General features: G+C 35.6%; 1 protein-coding gene across 1 annotated transcript; it reads left to right on the forward strand.

Annotated features, from left to right (window-relative positions):
• Positions 1 to 202: 202 nt before the first annotated feature.
• On the forward strand, positions 203 to 15,395 carry LOC129722923 (forkhead box protein F1). The gene is made up of 3 exons (XM_055676775.1): positions 203 to 1,882; positions 11,891 to 12,417; positions 14,843 to 15,395. Exons 1-3 carry the CDS (start codon positions 927 to 929, stop codon positions 15,238 to 15,240), a joined length of 1,881 nt encoding a protein of 626 aa, XP_055532750.1. The 5' UTR covers positions 203 to 926; the 3' UTR covers positions 15,241 to 15,395.
• Positions 15,396 to 27,899: the final 12,504 nt, after the last annotated feature.

A 27,899-nucleotide genomic window follows, 5' to 3' on the forward strand; every position in this document is an offset into this window, starting at 1 on the left:
TTTTCTCTATTTCGAAGAAAAATTTGTACAATCCATGTGCAAAACATTGTATAAAACATGCAATCTCAAATCTTTCACCCGGCGCAGAAAAGCAACTAGCGCCGCCGTTCGTATACGGTCAGGTTCACGCGGCACCGGCCAACCGGTCCTCGATCATTGCATTGCCTGCGCGGCAGTCGATTGGGAACCGATACTTTTTTCTCGCGCTAGAATCTTTGGAACGTATTTCTAAAAATAACAAACTCATACACTACTCCAAATAAACAAAGCCCGAAGCCGCGTATATACACACAAGCGAAAGGGTTTGATTGCGATCGATTCCCGGAGATTTCGAACCATTGCCGAAAATCCCAGTCAGCAGTGATCGGTATCGAAGCATAAAGAGTAAAGGTAGTAAAAAAAATCCACCGGATGGGATGGATGGGTTGGTATGGAAAGGATCGTCGAATAGCGTTGAACAAGTGCACGACGCAGGCCGCCTGCCGGTAGACGAGGGTGTACGGGGTGGAAAATATCGCTTGCCGCGGCGAAAACCAGTGGAAAACGAGAGGCTGGAAATTTTCTTATTTGGTTTTAGTTTTTTCGAAGGATCGCTCAAATTAGTTGATCGTTACGCTTCGTCGGGTTCGGTCGTGTGCGAGAGAAGTTCGGGTACTGCCAGAAGTGACTAACAAGTGACCATACATAATTGTGCGGTTGATTTTAATAATCAATTAATGAAGCAAATATTTATTTTTTGTTTGATTCAAGAGGTCTAAATATTTACAAATAGCCGCTTGTTGTTGAATCGGATCTTGTGAGGAAGCTGCAGTGTTTACTGGTTTCTTCCGGTGTTTTTTATTGCAAATCCGCACTGGACTATTTGGCGGAAAGGTGAAGAACTTTAATTCATAAAGTTGTTTTTTTTTCTCGAAAACTTGTTTACAATGATTAAGACTGAAGAACATGTTGATTCGAGCAGCGTTGTAGGTAGTGTTGGAGGTTATCACTATCGGAATATTAGCTCGAACATCGTTGTGGCTACGCCACATATCATAGAGAATCCGGCTCTCCAAAACATCGACGATAAAATGGCTATGAACCATTATCACTATCATGGGGCGATCACTTCATCGCAGATCGATGTTAAAAATGAGATGGACGACCGAAATTCACCAGCCTACCAGATAAGTGACGTAAAGATGGAAACGGACAAAATTCCTTCAATGTATCATCACTTCGACAAGATCTCCTCCTACTACATCAATCGGTCACCGTATCTGATTTCGCAAGTGAATGACGATGTGGAATTCGCCGAACCTCGCAGTTCTTACTTGTCGCAGTTGGACAATTCTATCAATACGATGAAACTGTCGGAGACCCCGCTGATCAACTATCAGTCAATCCCAAACCAGGCCGATATTCAATCTATGCAACGCTGTCGCAGTAATGGCAGTAGCGGTGGTCACATATCTCCCACATCTTCCATTAATTCTGCGACGCTACCGACAATTACCAGTGTCCACTCGATTGCTAGTAGCACCAGCGGAGGTCACATCACCATCAATCAGAACTCAATGCTGGAAAAGTCCACTTCAGCGTCCCCGATAACTCCGGCGGCTTCGCCTACCCTGTCTAGTTCATCGCAGCAAGCGGCGGCAGCGGCCAGTGGTACAAATTATCAGAAGAAAACGTCGTCCGGAAGTGGGAACAGTGGCGGGGGAGAGCAACAGCTGACCAGTACGACCGGATCCGGTGACCCGGGCTCAACCAAAAAAGCCAACGGAGGGCGAAGGCAGGAAAAACCTCAGCTTAGCTACATCAATATGATTGTGATGGCCATCAAGGACTCGCCCCACCGGAGGAGGACGCTCAGCGAAATCTACAAGTACTTACAATCCAAGTGAGTTTATGATGATAGAAAAAATGTGGAGAACGGGCAGGTCTTCGGAAAATCGCACGACATTTGTTTAAAGTTTATATAAATTTGAATTATTTCACCAAAGCCGATTCAAATTTACATTTTTTTCCCAAAACGATAATTCTATGTATCAAAAATACTTTCTACAATGTGTACTTTGCGTGAAAGTGAAACACCTTTACTTATTTTTACTGAACACTTTGCATCTTTCTTCAAAATTATTGATTTTTTTGCAAAGATCTTTTATCTGTAAATTAAATTTTTTACATAAAAGGTTGTTCAAAATTTTATTTTTGAGCAAAATCATTTCAAATCGTCTGGAAATACGCGAAACTTTAATCGACCATTTTTGATTTGAATGAAACTTTGCACACGTATTTGGCTTAGCAAACTGAGCATTTTTCACAGGTGGAGAGTTTTTTACACCCATGAGTTACATTCTAAAAGGGCGTATGCCTTTTGGCACAGGTTTTATTCGAAGCATTGTAGCCCATAAACCGTTGGTTGTATAGGAAAATTGTCTGAGAATGAGTTGTAGGGAGTAAAAAATGCACCATAAAAAAATATACACTGTACAAAAAAATTTTTTTTTGACCAAAAAAAATTAAAAATAAACATTAAATTTCAATTTAAAAAAAAAGAGTTGAATTTTTTTTATTTTTTTTTAAAGAAACTTGACGTTAATACGCAACTTTTAAAAAAAAGTCCAGGATGGAGAAATGAAAAATAATTTTTTTATGGTACATTAATTTTTTTATAAAAATTCTAATCAAACATTTTTAAAAATATTTGTATTCTGATGATTTTAGAAGATGCAGAAAGTCATTTTGAATCAAAAAGCTCTTGGTAGTTAACATTCTAAAGGCATTGGTTTTCGAGTTATTTCTAATTTAAGCTCGAAAAATTATAAATTTTTTGGGTTTTTCTTAATTTGTCCATGGTTCTCCAGCAAAAACCATACGTTTATTGGAATGCTTGATCAAAAAATATAATTCATTCTTTGACAACAAAACGATTGGGCGAACGGTTCTCAAGAAAAGAGTTAAATGTTCTAAGTGATATAAATATATATAAGAATCAAATATTTATTTTCGAGTTTTATTATCTTAAGAACATATTTTTTTAAGACATAGATACTTTACAGAACTGGTTTCACCTTATATTTTATATACATCATAAGTAAATGATTCGTCATCTTTTGAAAACAGCTTCGTTTGTATCTAGGGTGGTCGGTATTACCGACTTTTCGAAAAACCGGTATTTCGATATTCATAAAAATAAAAACCGGTAAAAAACCGGTATTTTTATTTTTTTCTGACTAATACAAACCAGGGGCGACTCGTGGTCTTTAAACCTACTTGTTCAACTACAAATTTCTGAAAATCATAGTTTGGGGAAATAATGAAAATCATATCCGCGAAAAAACGCAAGGCTCTCTGTACTATTTGAAAATAAAACTGAAAAATAATTAAATATATACAGATTTTTGGATTTGAAATTTATTTTTTGCCTAGCATTTCAGGTCGCATCTATGAACGTGTCGCTGCATAATTATGTTTTTCATTTATGTGTACCTATGCTTCATTACGACCAAGTTTTTCTTCTGTAAGATTTGTATCACTTGTTTTAATCTCTTGTGGTGTTATACGATCCAGATACAACACTGTATCAATTTGATAGTGTTTGGAAAACTTCAAAGAATGAATTCAGTGATATAATTACGGAGAACATTATTTCGAAACTCATATTAATGAAAAACATGCAGATTTTTATTTCAAAATTCTTTCACATCGCGTGACTTAGTTTTAAATTAATGAATAAATTGAAAATTTTTAGAGGAACAATTATTGCAACTGTTGAGAAGAGGAAATGAATGAAGAAGAAAATGAAATGACGATCAGACAAGAATTTACATTCTACGAATCCGAAGGAATCGAAGATAGATACTTCTTTATTCTGTCTGATGCTCTTTAAACAGTTCTTCCAAATTCAGTTGAACCTGAGAATTATTGTTAATAAAATTCGCTGCGGTTTGGGCGACGAAGCTTTGACTATGCTACAGATATTTAAATTTCACTTTCTCATGAATATTCTTATTTCATCCTGTAAACGCTTTGTATCAGGAACGACTTGTTCATAACTAGGTGCAACCTGTGCAATGCACACGGAGATGCCAAACAAAAAATAAATCCGTAATCCAAATTTATATTTATATATTATTTTTTAAGTTTCACCTTTAAATAGCTCAAAACGAATAATGACTTACGTTTGTTCGCGGACAAGATTGTGATTACTGCTCCGAGCTATGATTTTCAGAATTTGTGGTTCAACTGGCAGGTTCAAAATCCACGTGTTGCCTCTGTAAGTATGAGTGTGTAAAGAGATTAGCTGTTCTACTTAAAGAATAAATGCCTTGCTTTATTAATATGAAGTTTTTTGACATATTATCGATACACACAAATCCATCATCTGAATCCAAGCAGAACAAACAAGAAGGAAACAAAAATTGATAAATAGGTTAGAGTAAATTAATATTCAATGTTGCTTCTGTCTAAATATATTTAGTATATGCACCGTCATGTGTTTCGTAACGCCTACCTACGTGGGTAGCATTCATTAACCTTACAATGATTTATGAATATTGTGACAATTAATTTTTTAATTTTACGAAAAATACCGGAAATACCGTTTTTTTCGCCTCTCCAATACCGGTATTTCGGTATTGGAAAAAATATCGGTTTTACCGGTTTTTGTTTTACCGGTAAACCACCCTATTTGTATCTTAATTTCTGAAATCGGAACAAAAGAGTAATACTTTTGTGTGGCAGCTATTATTATAGATTTTTTTAAAATATTGCTCCATTCTGTTACTCCTTGTTCATATTCTTCATATGATACCCAACTAAATGTCATTTTTGATGAATTTTTATTACTTTCCTGATTAGACCAATCATACAATTCCTTTGCGCTTGTAATGGGATGTTCATGTTCTTTAGCTAAACTTGCATTTCCTGCCATTCGTTTTAATATGCAACCAATTGCATCGCATGGGCCTTAACCATGAGAAGTCGCAAAAAAATGCCACTCTGCATCGACGTTATATTTTGTTTTGAACTTGCAAAGACTTGCAAAGTTTTTTTCTATTTTTATATTGTGAGGCAGCTCCATCAGACATTAATATCGCTTTCTTCAACTCTATTGTTGTTTTCAAAAAACTCATTAATTTGGCAATGAACACCTGAACCGCAACAGTATCATGATGGAGTACTTCCGATATTATGATGAAGCTGATATTCTTAAGTGTTCCAGATTCTGAATAGTAAACAACGAAGGGATGAATGGTGGCTTGACTATCATTTCAATAACTACACGAATCACAAATTGATAAAGACGTATTAAAATGAGCTTGACTGTTCAATATTTTTAATTTTGCAATAACGTTTTTTTTTTAATTTGCGTAAGCTTGATGAGCACCGATGATCAGGAAAGGGTTTACAACATTTGGGCTTGGTGTATTCCATTTTCACTTTATTCATCTTCACAAAATGCAAACTGTTACTAACACATCTGGAGTAGTGCAATCGTATTTATATACGAAAACAGATATTATAGGTAACCCAGTAGTTATTGGTTGTGTACTTTACAAACAGTTATTATTAATAAACAAGTAGGTAGTGTTGCACGACAAACATATTTTTTTATAAAACATTCGGCAAGGGGGAACGTGTAGGTAGGCCAAGGTTTAGCGCTTGAGTTATTTATCCAATCGTTTTGTTGTCAAAGAATGAATTGTATATTTTTGATCAAGCATTCCAATGAACGTATGGTTTTTGCTGGAGAACCATGGACAAATTAAGAAAAACGTGTATTGTCCGAAATATTAATAATTTTTCGAGCTTAAATTCAAAATAACTCGAAAACCGATGCCTTTAAAATGTTTACTACCAAGAGCTTTTTGATTCAAAATGACTTTCTGCATCTTTTAAAATTATCAGAATACAAATATTTTGAAAAATGTTTAAACTAGAATTTTTATGAAAAAATTAATCTACCATAAAAAAAATATTTTTCATTTCTCCATCCTGGACTTTTTTTAAAAGTTGCGTATTAACGTCAAGTTTCTTTAAAAAAAATAAAAAAAAATTCAACTCTTTTTTTTTTTAAATTGAAATTTAATGTTCATTTTTAATTTTTTTTGGTCAAAAAATTTTTTTTTCGTACAGTGTATATTTTTTTATGGTGCATTTTTTATTCCCTACAACTCATTCTCAGACAGTTTTTCTATACAACCAAGGGTTTCTGGGCTACAATCCTTCGAATAAAACCGGTGCCAAAAGGCATACGCCCTTTTAGAATGTAACTCATGGGTGTAAAAATCTCTCCACCTGTGAAAAATGCTCAGTTTGCTAAGCCAAATACGTGTGCAAAGTTTCATTCAATGTTAATGCAAAGTTTCATTCAATGTTAATGTTCATGTTAATGAGTAGAATTATTTAGAGAAGCACGGTGTCCTGGTGTAGAAAGTGACACCCGTTGTTTCAAATTTGTTGAAACCGCGAGACATATCTAAGGCTAATGACATACTGAGGCGTCAAATGAAGCGAAGTGTTAAGCGTATGAGAAGCCGTATTAACCGAAGCGTTGGGTGAAGCTTCCTATGACATACTGGAGCGAGCGTCGCAAATACGTTGTGTTGTCATATTCCTAGATTCCAGTAGCGGTTTTGTTTGAAGGAAATATGAATTCGTCCAATGAAGATTTTTTTGCTTCTTCAAGCACGGCAAATTACGTTTTCAGTAAATATAGAGATTTTTTATGAAATAAAATAATATTTCTGAAGTGAGTTGTACTACAGGCGTAGTAAAAATATAAGAAAAAAAGCAAAGCCTTGGTGCTACATTCCGATTCGGAACTTGACCTCCTGTTTACTATACACAGACTTCGCAGCCAACTGTTGAGTGTACAGGACAATTGCGGGGCTAGCGCTACGATCCTACTGACTCTAACAGTCTCTTCCGAGCCGAGACTCTGCGCTTCACCTCAGTGTAGTAAGATCAACAATTTTCTGCTCCACTGTGTTTCAAGCATTGATCTAGTATGCAGTGCATGCTATGTACTAGACGTCAATGACGTGACTACGTAAAAACAGGGGAGCATTGAATCTTATAACACTGAATGACGATGCGGCTTATTGCTCTTAAAGTGAAATAGTAGCCAAACTAAAAGAGTTGGATGCATAGTGTCAAAAAACATAAGTAGAGTAGACTTCAATGTTTAATTTAGTTGACCACAAAATCCATGTTGATCACACATTTCAGAGAGAAAATTGCAGTTGTTTTCAGGAAACAATTGGTTTCACATTCATCGTCCGGGGGGTTAATGAAGTCATATAAAACTAATCTAGCTTTCCAAAAGCGGTAATAGCGGACAGCGCACGCAGCCCTTTTTGACGTTTTCTGTAGGTCGGAATTTTCACTCGCAGTAACAGAGTAGAAAATATCACAACATCGTAACGTAGCGTAGTAACTTCAACAAACAATGGGCGTTTTGTTATCTTAATTTCTTCGCGCATGCGCGGATCATAATAAACAAAACTGTTTAATAAAGTTGCTATGCTACGTTGCAAAAATTTATGTTTTTCACTCCGTTACTGCGATTGAAAATTACCCGACCTACACTGCCGGTACCCGGATAACTGTCCCATAGTGAAAAAAAACATGTTGAGAAAACGGCGATTCAATATTATTCGTGAAATTTCGGATTTCCAGCAATTACATCCAGAACCAATGACCATAACAGTTACATGGCAGCACAAGTTTATCGTTGAGAACAAAAAAACATGGAAAAACAAAAGACAAAATGGGACAAAATATGCGGGTACATTTGAAAAGTACTCGCATATTTTGTCCCATCACATATAAATTCAACCAGCAACCGGCAGTATCATTGGCAACGTAGATTGCACTACAGAAAAACAACATTAGTCTAGTCAATTAAATGACATACTTCTACATGTCTAAAATAATCCGATGTACACTAATCTGGAGCAAAATTATATGTTTTCAGTTTGTAACACTATGCAGTGAGACTGTAATGCGGGTACTTTCAATATGGGACAAAAACAACCTTGTATTGTTTCCATGTTTTTCCATACAAAAGTATCAATTATATTTTTTTTTTCCAGAAAATATGATAACAATTAAGTCGATTCCCGATGATAACTTAAAAGTGAACAAAATCAGTATGGGACAGTTATGCGGGTATCGGCAGTACAGAAAACATTAAAATGGACACGCATGATAATTGATCTCGCGGATGTCACTTTTCTAAAGGGAACACACACGAAAATTATTCTTTATAAAAAAATAAAATTTATATCCTCCCGAATATGTTTTTTGTGATTCAATTATCCGGAGTGAAAAAAAATCACAAATGTTGTATGCAAAGCCACGGCCGCAACGTTGACGTAGAACCTTAAGTAGGTTGTTTGTTACATTACTTGTATTGAAAATGTTTAAAATTTAGTACAAAAGAGGAGTTGAAGTGCTACCAAATTTCAGTTTGCACATACATCACTGAACAGGAATGGAACAAATACTATATAACGCAAACAAGTTCCAACAGTCAGAGTGCATGCAGATTAAAATAACATTTTACTTTTAAATCTAGCGCCGAGCTTCGTAGCCGCAAGGTTATAGAGTTCGCTTTGACAAGCGAATGGTGATAGGTTCGAATCTTAGTAGAACAAAAAAAAAGTATGGGTTTATTCTCAGGCTCTTCCACACAAAATCTTCTCTCCAGACTTAATAACCACTGGCCTAACTAAATCTTCGATAATATCTAGACTATAGCACGTTATACGCTGCCTGCAGGAGGATATGATAAGGTCGATAAGGAAAAAAGTAGATTACTATGTTTGAAGGAGAAAACAAAAGGCACTATAACACGGAGCAGGTTACTTCTCAATAAGTAGCACTGTAAAAGGGTAAAAAAAAAACAAAAATGTGCGGGTCCATACAAAAAAAATCTAGCGAAAAAAGAGAAAATATTAAATCTTCAATAATTTGTTTGTTGTCCTTATGAGGACAATTGTTGTTAAATTTCAAATCGTTTAATTGCATTTTTATTAATGCATTTTTCTTATGACACAGTTGAAAACTGTTTTCACACTGATGCTGCTCTCTATTACACAAGGGCAGCTTTTACTAGAAGTGCCGCTGCACCAGTTGACCCTGCCAATATCGCTGCTGCTTTTGACGTAGTTCTACGTCAAAAACGGTACTCCGGATAATCAAGTCCGACCAGCCATAACGCTACTCACTATTAATATTTGTGTAAGCAAATTTTTTATTGTTGTCGAAAAAGTGTACAACTTAAATGTAATTATAGAATTTGCTACACACTTTAAAAATCCAAAATGTGTTTTCTAGAGCAAAAATGTGGATAGTGCCTTTTTCCCATAATGGTAGTTCGCCAAGTCCGGTCAGAACAGCACAGGTCTAATATGTTGCTTCAGGAATGGAAGCAGCCGCTTTTCCAAGCACTCCTAGACGTAGATCTTTGGAATAATGGTTCCAGTAGTGATGAGAATGCCGCTTTTTAGACCACACGTGCACATACCTCGCAGTTTTTTTCGAGAAATTCTATAGTTCGACGGTTGAAAATTTCGGCCACCTTTCCTTTTTCTAATGCGATTCAAAGCTGTTTGAAATCCGCCTTCACAATTTCGTCGTCCATGACGACACAGTGGAACTTTATGAGCAAATTCGCATACAGCATTGGAGACCGCTGCTTTGTCGACGTGTTATGCTCGTAATCTCGGTTCCTTTTCTTCGACAATTCGGTTCGTTTCTTGGCCCGCTGCACGGTAGTATGGGAGACATTGTGCTTGCCAGCTACGTCCCGGATGGAGAGATTAGCATTCCGGTTATGTTTCGCCGCAACCTTCGTCGTCGCTGTCACGTCCGGATTACGATTGCCGCCGATTCCAGGATCCCTAGCGGTCGACGGATGCTCCCCTCTTTTAAAACGTTTGTCGTCGTCAATTCGGCCACGTCCAGCAATTTTGCTAACTTGATGAGGGAAAATGTTGGATTCTCTGGATTCTCATCACAGCAACCATTGTATGTACACTCAACTTCCAAATGCAGCATTTTAGGTTTTTTTCAATACATTTGCAATTAAATACACCAATTGGAAGTCGACCAATTTTCGTATGTTCCAAACTTTAGGTCATTAAAAATGGAGGCACTTGATCATTTGGCATGGAAGATATTGAGCAAAAAAAAAATTAGATATGTAATGAGAGAAAGAAATGTTAGAAGAGATAGAGGGTAAGAAATAGTCAGAAGGAGGCAAAAGAACAGGGGCAGGTAGAGAAAGAAAGAATTGGAGATAGATAGAAAGTCAGAAATCAAGAAAGATATGAGAAGAGACAAAAAATCTCATCTAATCGTGCAGAAGACCGGGAAAACAAACGTACTTTAAAGGAAATTTTACGGTTGTACCGTTATTATTATTGACAATTCTGTAAATACACTGGGGTCGCTTTTTACGCGGTTGGTTGTACCGCATTTAAAAGATTAGATTCGATATATTTATACAGTGCTTTTTCGATTTTATCACGGTCACGATCCATATCATTTTACCGTGAATTTGGTGAAACCGTGCATTTAGCGAAATAATAAAAATTTAATTTTTTGTGTTGGATTCAATTGAAATTTATGATATTTTGAGTAAAATGATGCACTTTCATAGTTGAATGGAATATAAGTTCAAGATACAAATGAATAAACAAGAAAAGGTTAGCTTCTGATATTTTTCTCCATTGTATTTTCGCGGACTTTCTCACGGCTATTATACATGCAATATCAATATGATTTGTACTGCCCATTCTTTAGCATAGCTAGCAGAGTATGATGCTTGTTTATGTGAAATTGTGGAACCGCTAGATTTTATAATCTTTAAATCCACGCTCTATGAAGACCAAACTGTAGGGCTATTTGAGTTGTTAACAGATCTTTTTTTTCAACTGCCCGAATAATACGTAATTTTTGCTACAAAGTCAATGAAATACGTCTTTCACGGTTTATTTTTCTCAAAATTATGACATAGATTATTTGTAACAGATATGACACTCAGAAAATAAACAAATAAATTGAGTTCATGAAACTATACACATGCAAGGACACAAGGCACAAGTGAAAATGATGTTTCGAATACATTTTCTACAACTGGAAGTGCATTATTCTTGATATAAAGTTTTTTTTAAAAAGCGAGATAAAAACGAAAAAAACCGTGAGAAAATCGAGCGTGAATTTGGCGAGTGGTGATAAAAACGACTGTTGATAAAAGCGAAAAAGCACTGTACTAAACTTGATTGATACCGCCTACAAATAATCTTCCGAATCGGGTAAAAACAATCCGCGTTATTGTAAAAATATGCCGTTTGAAAAAACGCATAAAAATAACCCGCGTAAAAAGCGACCCCAGTGTATTGCGCGACCTCAGCGGTGGTTACGAAGGTACCATCCGAATCCCTTAGAAAGCAAGAGTTTGCTGGACTTACCGATTTCAGCTTCATTAATCACAGAACCGTTGGGTGGAATTGTACAATTTTTAAACCAAATTCACTTCTAAGGCATCAAATTCGTCTAACTTTTAAACGAATTATGTTTGTTGACCTAGTACAAGAATTCTGGTGACTGTCACCGTTGTTTGGTATCATCTGAAGAGACATAAAGCTAATCGTGCTCATAATATCTGAATAATTCGAAGCATGAAAATTATAAAGTTTGTTCATTAGTTGCTTATTTTGTGTATGGCAAACTGTTTTGAATACGTCCTTAACTGCTGAAAATCTACGTTACCCAACGAATTGAGCCAATTTATATGAAAATATGCTATTAAGCCCTTCTCTCGGTTTGGTTCAAACCCACATTTTTTCGAGATATTTCATATTTTTAAAAGAAAACGTTTTTCTACCGACAGGTATGACTTTTTCAACGGTGAATACAATGGCTGGAAAAACTCCGTCCGGCACAATCTCAGCCTGAACGAGTGCTTCAAAAAGCTGCCCAAGGAGTGTGGTAAACCGGGAAAGGGTCACTACTGGACGATCGATTCGTCGGCCGAGTACATGTTCGAGGACGAAGGCAGCTTGCGCAGGCGACCCCGTGGATTCCGCCGGAAACAGCAGCTGAAGGCGTACGGTACTGGAAGTGCCTTCTATCCGGCGGGTAGCACCGGATACGACATTGCCGTACCCGAACTACCAAGCAGTTACATCTCGCAACCGTACGCTTCCTACGAGTATCCGAATGCGAACGGGCAAAGTTTTTCCGACTCCTGGCACTATCCAACGGAAGGGCTCGGTCAGTACTCGAAAATCACCCACACGTCACTGCATGATCCCCAGCCACCGCCGGCTTCCCCGGTGCAGCAGAATCAAAGCACCAGCACTATGTTGGACTACGGCAATTACTCGTTCGCCACCAGTCCGTACACTATCGATAATGGTGAGTAGCCGGCCGACAATACTATACACTATATGTTTGTCATCGGTAGAATGGAACTCTTTGTTGCGTTGTTTGCCCGCGTATAAATTTCAAGTGGGCACAGAAAGAGAGCTACCAAATTGGAATCTTAATCGATGTTGAATGTGCCTCGTTGACAGTTTCGCTTATTGTAGTTCTGCCTTCTACCGTCATTCTTGTTACGAGAGAGGAAGAAAAAGGGCACAAATTAAAGCTGGAGACGGACTCGGGTTGTTCGCGACAACTTGTTGTTTGTTTGAAAGTGGGTGAGAGATGTGATGCCGAGTGAGGAGTAATAATAGAATACAAGCTCGGCAAAATTCTAAAAAAAATGTGCAATATACAATGAAGGAATGTGTTAGTGAAACAAAAATCTCGACATGAAATGTCCAAACCATTCATTTTAGTTTTTCATCTAAATGTGATAATTTTTGGAAATTCATGCGCTTTCATGTCTTTCTGGTTGACGAAAGTTGCAAAGAACTGCTCTGCCGTCAAATGTATATCTGTCGCATCTGCGAAATCATCGAACGGAGAAAACTGAGATAAAAGATCTCAAATGTTTAATTCAATAAAATACGATCCGCTTGGATTATAATGTTTTTTATTTCTTTTCAGATTGATGTATTTTAATGTTTTTGTTTATTTCGTTTCATAAAAAGTCAGTTTATGACAATTGCAATGGAATAAATTATAGTGGGACTGATATGCGATTATTTTGCATTACAGCGTGTAAAGTAATCGCCTTACAATCCCAGTCTTTATGACCACTAAGAATGAATCAGTTTGTTGCTGTTTACAGTTATCAAACTTGTTAATTTTGCTGGAGGAGAATCATTCTCAAAGTGTGGAAATATTGTTTAATCTCGTGCAAAATATTCTCGTCAGATCTGATCCGTGCTTGTTACGCATATGAAGATAGCTTTGTTGAAGATTGTCTCAGTTTGGATCTGGCTCTTTTTGATGACTTTTATTTATCTATTCGTGTAGTTTTACTCAACATTAACAAGGAAGAATAAAATGTTGTTGAAAAAAGTTTTTTTGAAATTTTGATTATAAAAAACATACCTTGTATCAAAAGTGCACAAGAAAAGACAAGAACTTAATAAAAATGACCCTTAACAGACAAAACACTGGTAAAAAGAACATTAAAAAAGATCATTTTTTTCCTAGTTTCATATTTGCTATGTAGGTTGGCAAAAAATAACACAAACTCCAAAACGTAAACAAAGTTACCACTAACTGTCAAAAAAATGAGGTTAAAGATTCACCTGCTTTCTTAAGTTTCCTCAATTCATTAATTCTACATTATTGTCAAACACAATGTATTCTTTTACGCTTCAATGAGAACATTTTACATTAGCAATAATCTGTGGTAACAAACTCCTCTGCAAGTTTTTCACGTTTTTCGAATTTGCTTTCGTAGAACATGGCAGGTATAGTGTAATCAGTTTTTCACCTGCTATAATGGTGGACTGTGACCGCAGCTCTTCGACGAGGGGGAAATATAACAACATCACAACGTAACATAGCAACGTCCATAAACAGTAAACGTTTTGTTCTGAGTCGCGCCACAGACAACTGCCAATTTAAATTGCAGAAATTTTTTATGGACCTTGGACATTTCAGACGAATTAAACCGACAAGTAGAATTTATTGATAGTTTTTCAAATAATAATGGCGTTTGAAATGAACGTGTCTTACAAATTTTATGTTTATAAAAAGCTTTGGAGTGAAATATAATGTAGCGTTTTTCCAATCACGAGCATGACAACAATTGAATATTTTACAAAAATAATTGAAAGATTAGATTTTTGTTACGTTATGTATGTGCTTAACGTGAACTAATACACTGAATACTTCAGGGAAATACTTGGGTAGACGTATAAATTTATTAGCATCATTTTATACAATTGGAGAGAATATTATTTTTAGGTTTTCTGTCAAAAATTTATGTTCACTTAAACGATGTTTTTTACTTTTTGGCTTTCTTGTGCTGACGAACTTCGATACAGTTAAAAATTGATCAACAAATTTGTGATTCGAATTGAATATTAGCGTCGGTAATGAACGAATTACAATTGAATTTCACCAATTAATAATCTTAAAAGATTGAACCAACACTCGCACATTCTAATTCCGTCTGTCTTTAGAAATCTTACTGGTTTTTTTCTCTTCATCATTTCACCCAAGAGCAGAAGAAGCCAAGAAGAAACAGAAAACGCTTTTAGCGTCGTTTAAAGATCGTTTGATTTACGTGCTGTTGAATATACGCTGAACGACATTTCAACAAGTGAACGATTTTCACTGGTTTGGTTTTAAATCGATGCACATATATGCATACATATTCTAAATGCGATTCCTGGTGTACATTTACTAATGGATGACATTTCTCCTTTTCCTACAGGTCTAAAAATGGCATCCCTATCACAAATGGCACCCATGGCACCATCGACAGTGGGCTCAGCTCCGGGAGCGCAAACACCGCCGTCTGCGTCCAGCAGCGGTGTCGTCGTATCCATGGCGACGAACAATGGCGTCAGTGCACAGGGTTCCGCTATGGTGATGGATTGTGCAGGACCCAAACAGGTAACCGGTTATTCCGGTCCGCCACTGGGTAGCCATTCGGCGATGATGGGAACAGGGCAGCACCAGCTACATCTGCATCATCCCTCCCACCACCATCACCATCATCATCATATTCCTCATTCGCAGCAAAACAGCACCAGTTCTGTCGGCGGCGTGGGACTGAACACGGTACTGACGGTAAACGGACAGTATGACCATGGGAAATACGCAAACTGAGGATACTGGATTAGCGAAACAGTGGAGCAATTCTTCAAAAAGGCATGTTCGACAATTTCAAGAAGTACTAATAGAATACGAACCATAAGGTAGACTTACGTAGGTTTTTTTTTTTCATTTCATGAAAATGAATGTACATTTGTTGAATAAACCAAACCAAAGAATAAAACTGGAATGTTATTATTTATTTTGACCGAGCCCAATAAGTACTATTAATAAGCATATTCAATAAATTTTTTTATTTTTGTGGATGTAGAAAATCACAAAAGAAAACTACTGAGACATTTCCTTATTCTGTGACTGTGTGAAATTTGACAGCATATTCTCGTTTCTATGGGTTAGCTTTGGTTTACCACCATTAACATACATACATACTGAATTTGAAATGGCTTTGTCATAATCTAGAATCTAGAAAGTTTTCATAAAATACGAACGAAGAAATAACTATGATTCACTCCACAGTTATTTTCCTAACAGTGTTCGTTTATCCTAAGCAAGCAAAACATTGACATTGATCCTATGATGAAGAAAAATTGTTATTGAGTCTTAGAGTATCGCTTACACTCTTGATATTAGGTATATTAAACAAATATCTCATCAGTTAATTTTGCGTCGAGATTAACTTATTTCAGTATTGTAGGGGAATTGGAGCAAAATTGACATGTTGCTCACACTTTACGTGGATCAGACACCTACGATTTCTGAGACTTTTTTCCTCAATATTTAGATCCTAGCGGATCGATTAATGCTGTACCTATTTGATATTATTTTGCTTTGTGAAATATATTAAAACCATGTCAAAACTCTTTTCGTAGAACCACCACTTTGAGCTCAGTTTTGATTTTAGATCTATTTTATTAAAAAGATGTGTGAAAAAATGCTTTTATGTGGGCAAACTCTTAGAATTTTTATATTCAGCCTTAAAACAAAATGGCGCCATTGTTGCCCCTTAAAGTAAAATTGGTCCAAACTCGGAGAAATTTATTTTTGCATCAAAATACATCAAAAAATCATACATAGAAGCCAAGACAAAAAAAAACTGAACCGTGTAATGCTGCTCGAAAGAAAACTTTTGACGTTTGCTAAATCTGTTGAGTTAATCCGAACTTCCTTTAAAGTTTGAGACTTCGATTTCTCGAAAAAATTCACGGTTTTTTTTCTTAAAGAACGCACTAGACAGAGGAAGATTACGACTCCTAGGTTCGCTTGCGAACACCTTCATGGGCCGTCGCCAGAACTATTTCGTCAAAATCCGTAGATTCTACGGATTTCCCTTGATTTCCCCTCTTTTCTACGGATTTCCCATATAAATGTTTTTCCGTAGAAGTGAACAAATCCGTAGATCTACGGATAAATCCGTAGATATGGCAAGCCTTGAAGTTCATGCATTGCTCCAGCCTAGGATCTCCTACTTACCGTACTTTTTTCCTCAACAGGTCCATGGTAGAGCGTTTCTTCTGAAGCCATTTATTTTGGTCCTTGATTATAGTCAACACAGTGATTTGAGGAATACTAAATATCATAGCGATTTCAGATATTTGAGATTAGAAAGATTGCATAAAATGCTTTCGATATAAACATAGGAAATTTTTACCATAATAAAATTACAGCCTTAAGTTCAATTACCTACTTACAATTGGGTTGTTTAGCCATTCACGGATTTCCAATTTTTATATATCATCTGAGAGAGTGTAATTTTCTTAGTTTTTTAAACTTTATATCATTATCTTTCGATTTTTAAATGAAAAATAAAAATTCGCTCTAAATCGCTACAATGACAGTTAGTATATGGGCGAACTGTCATTGTAGCGATTTCGAGCAGTTTTAAATCGTGATTTGAAAAGCGAAGGACAATGATAGGAATTTTTTCAATCACGTTTTACTTAGAAAATGCAGATCTTTCAGATGATATAAAAAACTGATATAGCTAAACAACCTAATTAAAAAAGCTTTGAATTTGTTCATTTACGATCGATATTATTTTAAAGTATTCAAAACACTTATATTCAAGTGAAAACAGTTTTGAAATAGTTTAGCATGAATGTTATTCCATTCCTGCAACATTTTCTCAATTGAAGAGTTATTGAAAATAATTTTCAAACAAAAATATGACTGTATTTTTCTGATCCTGCTTCGAACTGCCGATGATCGTGGTTCGAACTTCAAGCTTCCTCATATCACCGCTAGAGTCGCTACGCCTTTTTTATATTTCAATCAAAGCTATCCAAATCTTTAATAACTTGTCGTTAAATTAGCATGCTATTAGGGGTTATCCATATCCGTCCAGTATTTCGTTGAGTTCTTAATAGAATATTGCATATATGGAGTAGTAAAAAAAACTTGCACGATTAAATCAGTAGCTCGAACCAGGATCATTATTCCTCTATTACTAAATATCAAAAAGTAGATCATGCAGGTGTTGAAATAAAGTTTTTAGTACTACAATATAATCATTATAAGTGTATTTTCACATTAGAAATCAGTTCCGGTACATAACTGCCATCATTTATTAGAAACACGGAGATCAATCCGAACTTATCATAAAAAACACAAACTAGTTCGAACCAGGATCAAAAACCCTGCTTATGTTTGTGTTTCACGTCACGCCTTTCGAGTATTTCGTCTCAATACACACGCTGCTCCTTAAGCTGCTTAAAATATGTTCCCTACCCTTTTTAAATAATTCTATAATACGTTTTTCGTAGTGCTCTATAACGAACTTAAATTATGGACGTTTTTATCCATCAAGTAGATTTTATTTATTGACATAAATTAAATTATAAACTAACTTGAAAAGATTTTGAATCATTTACATTAGAGAATAGAAGTTAGATGCTACTTTTGAAGATACAGGAAAGAAAGAAAAGTTTGTGATGTGATTGCGCCTGAATTCATGCTAGCACCAGCGGTGCTTATCAGTTATCCGTCACAGAGACGTGTTTTTTTTTCACTGAACTATCGGTGCTTTTATGCGGTGATATAAATTAAATTTGCAAAATTGCAATGAGAAATCATCTGTTTTGTAAGTTGTAACTGTTACCCTTTTGTACAATCACAAACTAGTGTCCAGTTTAGTTGGCTTTTGCCTATCGCACGCCCATGCTATGTTCACCGATTTGACATGTCTAACGCTAGAGCTCAAACGAGAAAATATCCTAGTTTCACGTATCAGTTTACAGATGGCTCTGTCGTTTACGGATAGTAACGCTTAGCACGTTACGTGATGAAACGAGAATACGTGTTGAAATGAGAACGAAAGAAAAGACACATGGTGAAACGAGACATAAAGCTCCCGTTGTGTTCAAGCTTTCTCTACTTCAGCGCTGTTAGGTGTGGAGAGAAAACAAGTACCCACAGTCAAACCTGTTTTTGTGCGAATTTTATTTTGGGCGATTTTTTACAGGTCTGACTCGATTATATAGAGACTCCATTATATATTGACTCGATTATATATGATTCGGTTATATATAATTTTAGACTCGATGATATATAGAAGCAAAAAAATTTTTTCTTGAATTTCAAATATGACTAATCTAAAGCTAATATATCGTAAAAGAATATTTACAAAATAAATTAAAATTACCTAAACAAAAATACTCGAATAAAAATAATTTCAAAAGAATAGGAAAAAATTTAATTTTTATAAATTTGAAAAATTAAATACAAACAAATTGACAAATCTACATATACTTTTATATTTTTTTTAAACAATTCTTTTTCTTATTTGACCGCAATTACATCAGGAATAACTACAAGATATGTAATTTTTTTTTGTAAGAAATGTGTTTTCTGACTTTTATGGGGATGAATCAAAAATAAAATTCTCCTTATTTGTCCGAAAAAAACAAATCATTTATGAAAAATAAATATACATCATTTTTTTCTCTGATTCGATTATATATAAAATTCGATTATGTATAGTGAAAAAAATCGGAGACTATATATAATCGAGTCCGACCTGTATATGCTTCTTTTTTATTTGTACGACTGTTTTTTATGCGGCTTTTTTACGCAGATTCGGAATTACCGGGGTTTTATTTTACGCGGATTCCGGAATTTACGCGGTTTTTGTTACACAACACGTATCCCCCGAGTAAAAGCGACTTTAGTGTATTGCTAATCTACGAAAGATAGCGGTTGGAAAGATTAGTGTGTTTAAAAAAGTTACGTTTATCAATCAGATGTTCAAAAACATTATTTTGTGCGGTCCCTATCTCCTCGCACAAAAACAGGTTTTACAGTAAAAGTTTTTTTCATGATTTTATTTTTCCTCGGTAAAACGGCTGGAAAGCTATGGTCAAAGCCCCAAAATAAATTACACTGGTAAACACAGGTTTTGCCCTAGACCTCAAACCAGAAAAAAGTGAAAGATTACATATGGGTTGTTCCATACGAAGTGACAAAAAAAAAAAAAAAACACAAACTTGTACACGACCATCACAGATTTTGCTCAAAGTGGGGGGAGTTATTCATCTACACACTTAGATTTTATCACCGAGTACAGTAAAATAAATTACCGAGATTTCAACAGCTGAGATCTCGGTAAAAATCTCGGTAATACATCAAAACACCGAGATTCTGTAAAAGCAATAATCAAAAACCTGTCAACTTTAACGAGATTCTCGGTAATGTTCAACTGTCAAAGTATTTCGAGATAACCCAGAATATGATTAAAACGATTAAACATACAAATTAATTTATTAATTACTAAGTCAACTGATCAACTCAACACAGCTTTGGTAAAAACTGGAGTGTTGTATTGCTTCCAGGAAATAAAGTAACATCTATCACTCTGCAACTTCCATCTTGCGAGCGAGTTGGTAACCTACAAAATTGATTGGAGAAAGAACTAATCGTTTTCTTCAAATATTCTTTGCAGCAAAAAAGCGAGATCTGAGAAAAAATAGTGTATACTCACTCAATATTTTAGTTAATCTGAGCTTTGCAGAATTCTCCATAATAATAATCAGCCGCAAAACCTGCTCCTTTTCTTTCTACACCGAAACACGTAAAAAAACCGCTAGTGAAGCACTCGTTATTATGACAGTTCAGTTTTTCGGAATCTCGGTAAGAGTTTTTTTTGTTCGACGAAATCTCGGTTAAATGATGTCAGGGTTCCGAGATTCGGTAGTTTAGTTTACTGAACGTTTCGGGTTTACGGATTTTTTTTTCGGTTTTACGGATTTTTTCTGTAAAAAAATTTACGTTATTCCGGTAAACACTTACGGTTTCCGATTTCTCTTCGGTATTTTACTTTACCAAGAGAACATTACGCAGTTAAGTGTGTAGTGTCACTTTGGAAAAATCTCATTTTTGGTGTCGATTGGAAAACCTCCCGCTGTTTGTTGCAAGAAAACGCATTTTTTGTCAAACTACTTTTTTCTACTTACTACAATTCATAGACGTAAGACGCCCGGAAAATACTAACAGGTGAGTTTTGAAGAAAATAATCAAATAATCCAGAAAAAATATTTTTTTGACCAGAAGTGTTGCCAGATAGGTAAATTTTGTATTTAAAAAAAATTTGCATTTTTCGGCAAACACAGCAAATAAACGGCAAAAATTATAGACATCAACTTTATTCTGACGTATTAATTTTTTCATATTCCCCGAACTCTAGGGTTCAAAATTCATTCCATTGTCGACTCACATTAATTTTGACATTTTGTTATTTCTCCTCGTTGCCTTTTGGTTCGGGTTTCTTTCGATTTAAACTCAGCAAACTGAGGACTCTGGTTCTGTCGAAATTTCAATAAAAATAGCAGATTACCCATGGGCGCAACTACGGGGAGGCTTCAGCACCTCCTAGAAAGCTTTTAGTCCCCTAGAATTTTTCCAGAGAATGATTGTATTCAATATAAATACATTTCATATTTCTTATCAGAGCGTCAAAATCAACACAAATTGAGATGTCATCATTCATTGGCTTAGAACTAGTATTAACGGGTTTCTAGTTTCAGGCACTTGCTTTGTTCTGATTTGGGAACGGGTAACTGTAAAATTAATTGCCTTAATTGCCAGAAATACTTTTTTTAACCTCTATAACAGGGGTTCCCAAACCGGTGGAGCTAAATCAGACAAAATTTTAAATTCATTTTTCATCTGACACCAAAAATCTTTCAACGATTTTTTAGAATCGAATTTCTGCTTCATGCTCGTATCTGATGTCAAATCAATCCGGCGTTCGTATTCGTCTGACGTCAATGATTTTGGCTTCGTTTCGCCATCCCTTCGATTTTCTGTGGAGCTCAACGGGGAAGTATTATTCAAAACTCTCCAACAAATCCTGCGCATTTCGAAAACATTTAACTAAAAGGATTTTATTTGTTATAATCCTTACTTGCAAATGCTCGTTCATTTCGTGGAAATTCTTGGATGATATCTACTATGTAATTTCTGCTTGGGTTTTTGGAAAGCTGCCCCGATTCGTTTTTTTAACAATTCTGCCCGAATTTTAACTTTTCTCTTGACTACACTTCTCTACACTACAATCCGTACAACCAGCGTACTCCAGTATGGAGCAGTAACGAAGAATGCTGACTTCCTATTTCTTAACACAACGTTTCAATATTCGAGAATTTTTAGGTCGAGCCTTGATGAAGTTAATTATTCCTCTTACACTTTCCTGCAATACTTATTTCGAAAATGATTACAGTTTCTTCAGATGTAGTGGATGACAATGAACAATGCATTGACTGGCATCACAATTTGTTGCTTTTTTTTCTAAATTCTTGCCACGACTCCTGAAATATTAATTTTTGAAATGTTACTCTTTATCAATCTACATTACAATTCTACTGCCTTATCATCAATCATGACATGAACACCTCCTTGAATGCAAGGTTTAATTGAATTTTCAGCAACAATATGTTCGGCGAAGGTTTCACTTTTTTGACCAAGTAAAACATCAGATTTCAATGTGTCATGCATTTTAAACCATTTTTTTGGATTTTTTCTACTGTTACGACACTATTTTATACATTATTAAACAAGCGCATTTTAACTCTTTTTCTCTTTTTTTTAAATGACATGCATGAAAACTAGCCCCCTCCAGAAATTTTCCTTAGTTGCGCCCATGAGATTACCGTTACTGTATTTGCACCGTTCATAAATCTTTTTTCGACCCCTATTTTACCAGCACTGTTTTCGAAGTAAAACTAGAGTAATTTTTGGATGCTGAAGATAATTTTTTAACCCTGGGGAGGTGATCATGTTTGAATGTGGATGCATAAAAAAGATAATCATGCGTCAAACGCATGACTTTTAAATTATTGACATTAAGGTTTTTTTTTTTCATGAATTGGGTTGTTTAGCAATATCAGTTTTTTTATAGCACCCGAAAGATCCGCATTTTCTGAGTAAAACGTGATTTAAAAATTTTTTTCCATCGTTGTCCTTCGCTTTTTTAATCCAGATTTAAAACTGCTCGAAATCTTATAATACTTCAATCTGTTCAAACAAACCATAATACAAATTGAACTAGACTACCACAACATGATCATCTAACTCCCACACTGTGAGAACATTACAAACTCAGGGGGTACAATTGATTTGATATCGCCAATGTACATGGACAAAAAAGGTTGAAAACCGCTCCTCCAACGCAACAAAAAAGACGCGTCACTTCGACTGCAGTAATTGCGCAAATCACTTCAATAAATGGAAAGAGAAACAAAATGTCTTCTTTTAACTATTACAGCTCAGGTTATTTTTTATTCTCACTTATTTGTTTAGCATGAAATTTTAGTATAAAATCTTTAGTAAAATTTGGTTGTTTAGCTACCAATTTCAAATTATAAAATAGTAAATTTGAAAAGTCTTCAACATTTTTCATAAGACATCAGCAAACAAGAACCACTGCAAGTTGAAACTTTGTGAATCTTCTACTATATAAAAATGAAATTCCGTAACGCTTGATCTTATTGATATTATTCCCTTCGTCTCTGTGGTGTACAGTAATCATTATCATTTAAAATCGTTCTAAATCAGAAAAATAAGCGGTGACATAAAGGTTTTTCAACCCGAAAATGTTTGCGGATGTTCAAGAAAGACATTTGGAGAGAAATACGTAAAACATGCAAAATTATGACTTTTAAATCTTAATTTGCCTCTAAATCCAAATTCAAAGCGATGACATATGATTATTTTTTCATTAAAATTTTTGTTACGTTCAGGAAAGAAATTCGAGGAAAAATAATTAGTATCTGATTACTAAAACTTGAGATATTATTCACAAAACTACGTAAAACATGCAAAATTGTGACTTTTTATACTGAATTTACCTCTAAATCAAAATTCGAAGCGATGATATGAGATTCTTTTTTCATTAAAATGTTTGTTAATGTTTGGGAAAGACATTGGAGGAAGAATAGTTAATAGCTGATTACTAAAATTTGAGATATTATTCACAAAACTACGAGAAAAAAGCAAAATTATGACTTTTTAAGCTAAATTTGCGTCTAAATCAGAATTCAAAGCAATGCCATGTGATTTTTTTTTCATTAAAATGTTTGTTAATGTTCAGGAAAGACATTCGAGGAAAAAAAATTAATAGCTAAATACTAAAACTTGAAATATTATTCACAAAACTACGTAAGACATGCAAAATTATGACTTTTGATACTCAATCCGTCTCCAAATCCAAACTCAAAGAGATGACATGTGATTTTTTTTTCATTAAAAAGTTCGTTGATGTTCAAGAAAGACATTCGAGTAAAAATAACAGGTATTTGATTACAAAAACTCGAGATAATAATCACAAAACTACATAAAAATGCAAAACCAAGATTTTTAGGGTTAATTTGTTTCTAAATCATAATTCAAAGCAATGACATATGATTTTTTCAATGAAATGTTCATTCATGTTCAGGAAAGACATTTGAGAAGAAATGATAGGTATCTGATTACTGAAAATGGAGATATTATTCACAAAACTAAGTAAAACGTGCAAAATCTTGAATATTTAGGCTCAATTTGTCTGCAAATCAAAATTCAAAGCTATGGTATGTGATTGTTTTCCAATAAAATGTTAGTTAATGTTCAGGAAAGGCATTTGAGAAAAAATATCACGTATCTTATTGCCAAAAGTTGACATATTACTCAAAAAACTACGCATGATCGAAGCATTTTTGAAGATTATTTTCTGCATACAAAGAAACATCTTAAAATCCTTTCTTTGATTTTTTTTTGAAAAACATAATACATGCAAAGCTTTGACTTTTTAAGCATAAGCTTAAAACGCATCTAAATCAAAATTCAAAACGATGACATGTGATTTTTCTTTCAATAAAATGTTCGCTGTTTCTTTAACATTTCCAAATATTTTTTTGCAAAAAAATCCATGTTTTGAATCAGTGCGATTCGAGCATAAAAAATTTTCATTTCTGATGTATTCGTAGATTTGTGAATAGTAGCACATTACGGGATTCGATTTACTTTTTTACCTTTACCCAAACTAGATCTTGGAACATTTAGCTGGAGGAAAGGTCCCATTTCATTGGTTTGAACATAGATTGAGAGGCGACTTAAGCATTGAAAGTTATTTTTTATTTTTACATGGTTTTGTGGATTAAAGCACAATTGCTAGTTATCAGAAAACCTTTACTTCTTCTCAGACGTGTTCCTTGGACACCAACAAACATTTTCGTTTTGAAAAAATCACAAGCATCTCTTTAGATTTCATTATAGAGGAGAAATAAGCATGAATGGTCATGCTCAATTCTTCTTACTTACTCGAATTTCCTAAAAAGAGGTTTTACTGTAAACGATTGTCAAATAGCCCGAATATCACCCAACTGGGATGACTCCACACAACATTTTCCAAAACGGCCTAAAGTGGTATTTGGCCAACCATTTCAATAATTCAGAAAGTGGAACCCCATACGTCGTTTGGAAATCCGATATGGCGACTTCCAGTTTATGTGTGTTCTGTTCTCACAATATTGAAGTATTTAAAGTGATGATGAGCGTATAAGATGTGAAATATTTTTTAGGAAAGTTGTGCTAAATCAGTAATGAATAATAAAAAATGATTCTTAAATTTAAAACCTTTGATCCAGAGCATCGCCGGGAACGTTCAACTAGTAATGAATAATGTGTCAATAACCTTTTATCCAGAACTATCACATAGTAACAAAGCTTGATGACAGCGACGGGCAGAGCGGGTCAGTATGTATGATGGAAAAACGGCAACTCGAGCGGCGAAGAAAACAATTGTACTCGCATCAGTGTATATCGATCTTTTCTCCATTCCAATCTAAATATTTATCAATACGAAGCAACTCGAGCAGGTGTAAGATTTTCATTTTCATTGTCTAACCGTTTGAGTTTCATTCAGTTTCACACAAGCCGTAGTAATCGTGTTCGCTTATTGAATTTGGTTCGGGGGGAAGGAGGAGAAAGCTGATGAGAAATTCAAATTACGTGCAAAATGACAGCAAGCGCAACTTCGCACCGTTATGGTGCCCTTTGTTTTATTGTTTCGACTATTTATCCTAATTGACGTCGTAAATGGCGAGCGCGAGTGTTTTCTTTAAGGCATTAGCAAATAGTTAGTATTGAATTCGTTAACTTTTTTGATGCTTATCGTTGATAAATTTACAAAATGTTGGCAACGTATTTCGCTCAAATGTAATCTTCTAATTTTCTTCGCTTATTTTTACTTCTTTAGAGCAGCCTCCTAAATCCTTCCCAAAACTTCATGAATATTCGTCGTTTGCATTACGAGCTTACCTTTCTCGCGCAAAGCTTGTATGTAGCGCAGAAATGCTGACAGCCGGATGCAAATTTCGAATTTCGGAACGTGGGAATTTTGGGCATAAAAATGCTAATGTCGGAAACCGCAATTTAGCTATCCGTATCTCTCTGCACGCGAAGAGATAAGCATAATGAACCACAAAATATGCCATTGCCTATGCCAGTGGCCAGTGATTTAACTCTTGTTTTGTTGGCGAAACAAAAGGATTAACTTTTGTTTCGTGCTCGGTGGGTATTCCACGAGGATCCCGGGTGTTGCTGATTGGGCTCCGACATGTCCAATAATGAGCTGTACTCGATGAGCGACGGTGTCGGGTTATGGGCAGACGGGTTCAGGCATTTGCCAAAGATATTCAAAACAGACGAGTGAAGGTAAAAACGAATTACAGAAGAAAGGTAATGGCGACTAAATTTGAGTAAATCCGCATCCTAGGCCGTCTTCGCCATGGGATAAACGGGTGGAAGGATTAAAAATTTGACTTTAACTTGGGTTTTTTTTGGCAGGCAGTTTTTGTGTTGACAGGCAAAAATGCAACCATGGTAACAAAACAACAACTAGATTTGACGCCGATTTGACATATGCCGGCGAAAATCCCAGAGGGAGGGTTACAAGGGTTTCATCACCTGCCAGTTCAAAAGTCCACTTGATGCAGATGTAGCTTTGCGTTTCGTTGCACAGCCTGATCTTTTCATCACATCATCGCGGCAATAAAGGAAGCAATTTATTAGCGCCATATCCAAACAAACCGCGGCCAGCAGCTGCTGCTGCAGTGTTTGATGAGTGATAAGTATGCGTGTGCGGTTATTTTACCGTATAGCTCTAGAGTAAGTGAGGGATTGTTGTTATTGACCTTATTTTCAGTAACATTTCTCTAGTTAAGATAGTTTGTAATGCAACATAAGTTGAATTCAGAATTAACGCTGTAATACGTTTTAGAAGTTAACCCTCTAGTGCCCAGTGCCGCCTCTAGGCGGTCCTCGGTCGAACCTCTAAAAAGCTTCAATAAGAACTTAAAAAATGTTCATGAGGCTTAATAGTGATTTTTTCGAAGTCCGTCTAAAAATTAATTTGGGTACTAGAGGGTTAATCTAAAATTACTTGATTTCTTCCTTGTCGATTGCCGTTAAACAAACGCAAATAATTATATACCACAACACTACAAGGCAAGTTTGACAGTCTGCTAATGAGCGTCAACCGTTCAACAGTTTATTCATCAGCCATCTAAAACAACAAAACCGGTTTCCGCCGTTTCGACAGGAGGAACAAAAATGGCGGACAGCAAAAAAATAAAGGTTGAACATCACGCAAATGGAATGGGTGCCGGTGCTACTAACCTTTCCGCCAAGGAACCGCCCTTATTTATAACTTTATCGCAACAGCTTCGGCGGCTTGAGGGACTCTTCCTATCCGCAAGCACTGAATCGGAAGTTATCATTGTATACCGTAGTCAGGATGCGTGCCTTCTCTGTCACAGCACCCTTGTGTACCTAGTAAATAAATTACGCATGGTTGAAATTGTTTCCCAATTTAACGAGCTGTGGAGAAACTGGAAACCGAACACGTTTCACGCATCCCAACCATTACGCAATGGTTTTCACACTGTTTGTACTGTTTGCAGGAGCGGGCAACTTCTTTGTTAAACTTTTCCTAATGTCACCATGTGTTTAAGTGATTGCCGCCACTAATGGAAAAAAGTCCTTTTTTAACCAAACACCCCAGACAGTCTGTCGCCGGTGAAGTTGAGCCGTTGCGTCTGCATGTTTGCTGTTTTTGAAGTTTTCCCATCGTACAAACCGAAGAGAAACACGGAAGCGTCGATGTACGAAGTCGACAAATATTTGAGGCAACCGAAATTGATCTATCGTTGAAAAAAAAAAAAGAAAACGAATTTGTTAAGCTTCAC

This window comes from Wyeomyia smithii, chromosome 2 (genome assembly GCF_029784165.1).
Source record: "Wyeomyia smithii strain HCP4-BCI-WySm-NY-G18 chromosome 2, ASM2978416v1, whole genome shotgun sequence".
Taxonomy (NCBI): Eukaryota; Metazoa; Arthropoda; class Insecta; order Diptera; family Culicidae; genus Wyeomyia; species Wyeomyia smithii.

What these genes read in the sequence shown, in the direction of transcription:
- LOC129722923 (XM_055676775.1), top strand. Translation starts at nt 927, where the DNA reads ATGATTAAGACTGAAGAACATGTTGATTCGAGCAGCGTTGTAGGTAGT. An exon ending in TACAAGTACTTACAATCCAA is followed by an intron (nt 1,883 to 11,890) that starts GTGAGTTTATGA and finishes TTCTACCGACAG; the next exon opens with GTATGACTTTTTCAACGGTG. An exon ending in TCCGTACACTATCGATAATG is followed by an intron (nt 12,418 to 14,842) that starts GTGAGTAGCCGG and finishes CTTTTCCTACAG; the next exon opens with GTCTAAAAATGGCATCCCTA.